Source organism: Symphodus melops (assembly GCF_947650265.1).
Source record: "Symphodus melops genome assembly, chromosome: 6".
In the NCBI taxonomy this organism is placed as follows: Eukaryota; Metazoa; Chordata; class Actinopteri; order Labriformes; family Labridae; genus Symphodus; species Symphodus melops.
The window spans coordinates 8119654-8123713 of record NC_136696.1 but is presented as its reverse complement, the minus strand read 5'-3'; the positions used below and the strand labels follow the sequence as shown (position 1 = coordinate 8123713).

The window sequence follows — 4060 nt, the reverse complement described above, 5'->3', positions numbered from 1 at the left end:
ACTTACTCTCACTCGGCAAACTATAGTTAGTTAGGCCTACAGAAGATGTCTATTAGCCTATCAGAAAGAGTGGATTCGTGGATTTTCATTGTAGGAGTTTTCCTTTTTACATTTAACGTTTACTCTTATGGACTGTTATTCTAGTATATGTTACTGAATATTACTGTCTTGGTTATGTTTCTACGTAGTTTATGATAAGGGCCAGACGATGGCGCCATAAGCCCATGTTGCAGAGGCACACTTGCTTTAGGCTGCTATTCTTCATGTTACAACATGAGCAGGGGGAAAACGTTTGCAGACATATTTGTCATCAGTTTGACTAAACGCAGGTTAACTCCGCGGCATCATCAGCTCTTGGTTTTCTCACTCTTCCTATCTCTGCCTTATACAACCTTGCTTCATCCTACTTCTATAGAGAACATTGGGTTTTTTTGGAAGCAAGCCCCGCCTCAAAACACAAAAGCCCGTCCCTTTGCTGACGGAGGAAACTTTGGTTAAGGTTGCTATAGTAACCATACCCCTCCCTCTTAACCAGGCCAGTACAGCTCCCTCTCTGCATAAAGGATGCTACCTTACACAGAAAAACACACACAAATTAATGAAAACACAACACAACATGGCAATGCATTGATAAAGAAAGACAAGGGTCAAGAATCATTTTCTTTCAAACACTTTCATTATTTTCTCCACATTACTCAAAAACAAAACAAAGTATTCCCAGAAACAGAAAGAAAGAAAGAAAGAAAGAAAGAAAGAGGATAGTCAAACAATAGAGAGAGCTTGGCATGCTGTAGCATGCTGCGGACAGTGTGGCGCAGGGCATCATCACCAGGCTGATGACATACAGCAGGACTTCAGTCTGGGACAAAAATGAAAATAAAATGTATTGTTCTGCCTCTTGGGTGCAGGCACATTAGATGGTTCTCTTGTAATAATGTTGGTAAACACCAGCAATAAGCCTACTGCTGAGTTTGAGTACCAATCCTTATGTTGAGAAACGCTGTCTGACAGAAAAAAAACAACAGCGAGTCTCTCTGCCCCCTGGAAATTGTTACTGATGAAACCAGGCTCAGCCATCCTATCCTAACAAGCGGAAGGAGGCAATGCATACACATGTTCGACCGCTCTGATAAGCATTCATGTGCAAACATGCAATCCATATCACACACACTCACACATACAAATCACTCATCAAATCAAATCAACAAATCACAAATCTGTAAAAAATGGACAATTGTGACTGGTATTTCTGACTTTACCTTAGTCTGTTTGTTAGTCTTGCAACGATGGAGCTCTGGAGTAAAGGCTGAGGGACGGCAAAGCGAAATCCTGATTTCTACAGTGGCCACTGTTTTAAAAACTCATGACATACTTGCATCTTTCTTTAGACAATCTTTGCAAACAGTGAGTTCTTCTTGGACTGTGTGAGTATCGGCAACTAAACAAAGAGGCTTCAATTGATTTTATTCAACCCAAGATCTATGAACGTCCATATTAGACATTTTTGGCGGTTGTTTTATTCTGGATTTATTAGTGCCAAATACAATTTTCTGCAGAAACTTTTCTGAGAAATTGACATGCACATGATTCTGAAGATCTTTTCACTTCGAGAGTCAACGCATAGACATAAATCTTAAATACATATACGTGCATTTTTGTATTTTTATTAGTTTAAGACTTAAAAAAAGTTGCTACTATTAATTGTTCATATATTACAAGTATAAGATGAAATACTTCTTGTCTTCATTTTAAGTTTCAAGGATGGCTTTGGAGGCATGAATTTATCATTATCATGTTGTATTTGAAGCCAAATTCTGGATGCTTTACATGCTGACTTCAATAAGGGAATGCATTTTCATCTGTAAATACATCTGCTAGTAATACAGTTAGCCCAGGGCTTTGCCAAGAATTGTCTGTCTTGGAGAGGTAGCTCCATCCTCTGACTGGTTTGACTGGGGTCTGACTGTGTAGGAAGAGGGGACACAAAATATGTGGCTAGATGTGGATAAGCAGTGGCTGTATCTTTACAAAGATCTATGAGATCTATAGTTTATGAACAGTGGAAAAAGCCACTGAGCTACTTTAAGCCCAAGCAGAAATTCATACATACACACATTTTCTGAAAAGACACTGACACTGAATTAAGTAGGAAAATTCTCATGAAAACCCATTTACACCTCAAAAACATTACAGTATACAGTATGTAGAGATGCGCTTAGTGTGCTCTCATTTCTTCACACTCACACATTCTGGTTCCCAGCACAAGATGAAGAGTGAGATGAGACAGTCATCAGAGTGGAGACAGTGTGTGCATGTGTGTGTGTATTTGCTTAGCCCCTGATTTTTTCACAGACACACAAGAACACACCTCTAAGGATCAGTAACATTCCAAGGGCAGGTGGAAGAACCAAAAGCTTGAATTAAAATAGGAGGGGCACAAAATAAAGAATATATCCATCAACATATTGTACATGAGAGAAAGAATAAATAAAATCATAGGTTACAAATCTGAACCTAGTTAAACATGAAAGTCTGTCTTGTCAGTCCTGTCTGCCAGCAACTAAAGCTGATGTTTTGTTGTAATACCTGCTTGGCTCTTGTGGCCTGGGAATCAGACCAGTCTAGGCCGTTGAAGTGTATAGTTGGTGAATAATTCAAGCTCACTCCAAGTTCTGCACCATATTATCTCACCTTAGTCCAATTAACTGGGCTGCTTCCCCCTCTTTCATTAATTCCTTTGGGCTATTTACTTCAACAACTCATTTACAAAGAGGATCAACTTTTGCAGATATTAGCCAGGGCTACCTTAAATAATGGCAGAGCCCTCGTTTTCCATCATCCAACACAGTATGGCGGGCAGCAGATTTTTTATGTATTATCGGTACACATGCTCTTTAGTGTTGGAATGTAGATTGGCTGACAAGGGGTGCTGTTGTTAAATAAAAAAGTGAATAAATAAAATAGCCACTCCAATGTTGAGCAGAATCACCATGACAACCAGGATAGAGCTGTAGGCCTGTGTGGGAGAGAGAAAGAGAGAGAGAGGAGAAGGGGAAGTATTAATATTAAGAACATGTATTCGCACAAAGCTCACACACAAAGCTGTTTTCACACAGTCACTATAACCATGCTGATTTCCATTTATATCCATCCCGTTAGTTTCTAACTAAATGCACAATTGCAAATTTACTTAAGAAGAACGACGAAATTAAATCAAGTGGAAATATAAAAATGTAATAACATATTAAATAATTGTTTATTTAGTGCTGTCTGAAGTGCTGCTGTGTAATGATACATAAATTAAAAAAAAATTGTTAATAAGATAGCTGAAAGCGAGCACATTCTGTGAGACCTATTTAACTGGTTTAATGTCAGCCACTCAGCCTAAGTAGGATAAAATCAGTTCAGAATTAAGTCTTTAATATATACAGTAAGCAAACTTTTTAAAGGTATTGGAGATGTCATGGTTCAAAGAATTTTAAATGTGACGAGAACACACTGAAATAACACTGTTATTTAAAAAACACTAAATTCTAATTGGAAAGACAAATGCAGTATTTCTTCGTGAAAAATTGGAAAAATTCATAATCATCATCAGGACTTGACCAGAGATGTTTGATCATTTTTGTTAAAGTTCAACATAGAGTTAAATAATTATTAAAGATTTCTGAAAATAACGTTTGAGTCAGAAGCCAAGCAACCTTTGCATTGTTCAAAGAGTTTGCAGTTCAGATTTAGAGCAAATGTTGTCATATTAAGAATTACACAGATGGTAACTTATATTCAGACTATTTTTAAACCATCTGGTTTCTCAAATAACTTAAGCTGGACATCATGTGCATATCAACAGAAGGGCTACAAACTGATGGGTAATGGGGTTTAAAAGGGAAAGTAAAATAATAGTGAAATAAACATGTCCCATTTGAGCCTTTAAGACCTCGTAAGGATGGAGGAACCGAATTTCTCCCTGGGATTAATAAAGTATTTGTGATTCTGATTCTGACAACTTGAACATCCTTCGACCATAATATTATTGTAATAAAAAAGACTTGGTTAGGAT

The 4060-nt window shown here is 37.5% G+C and overlaps 1 protein-coding gene across 2 annotated transcripts in view; it reads right to left on the bottom strand.

The window, feature by feature from the left end:
- Positions 1-76: 76 nt before the first annotated feature.
- Positions 77-4060, bottom strand: part of jph3b (junctophilin 3b) — a 33799-nt gene continuing 29815 nt past the window's right edge. The window contains exon 6 of one of the 2 annotated variants that reach the window (XM_079345242.1): positions 77-3008. In XM_079345242.1, the coding sequence (XP_079201368.1) occupies positions 2895-3008 (114 nt within the window). In that variant the 3' untranslated portion in view covers positions 77-2894. Of the gene's footprint in view, positions 3017-4060 lie in introns of both variants that reach the window. The other variant, XM_079345244.1, reaches the window with a different exon arrangement.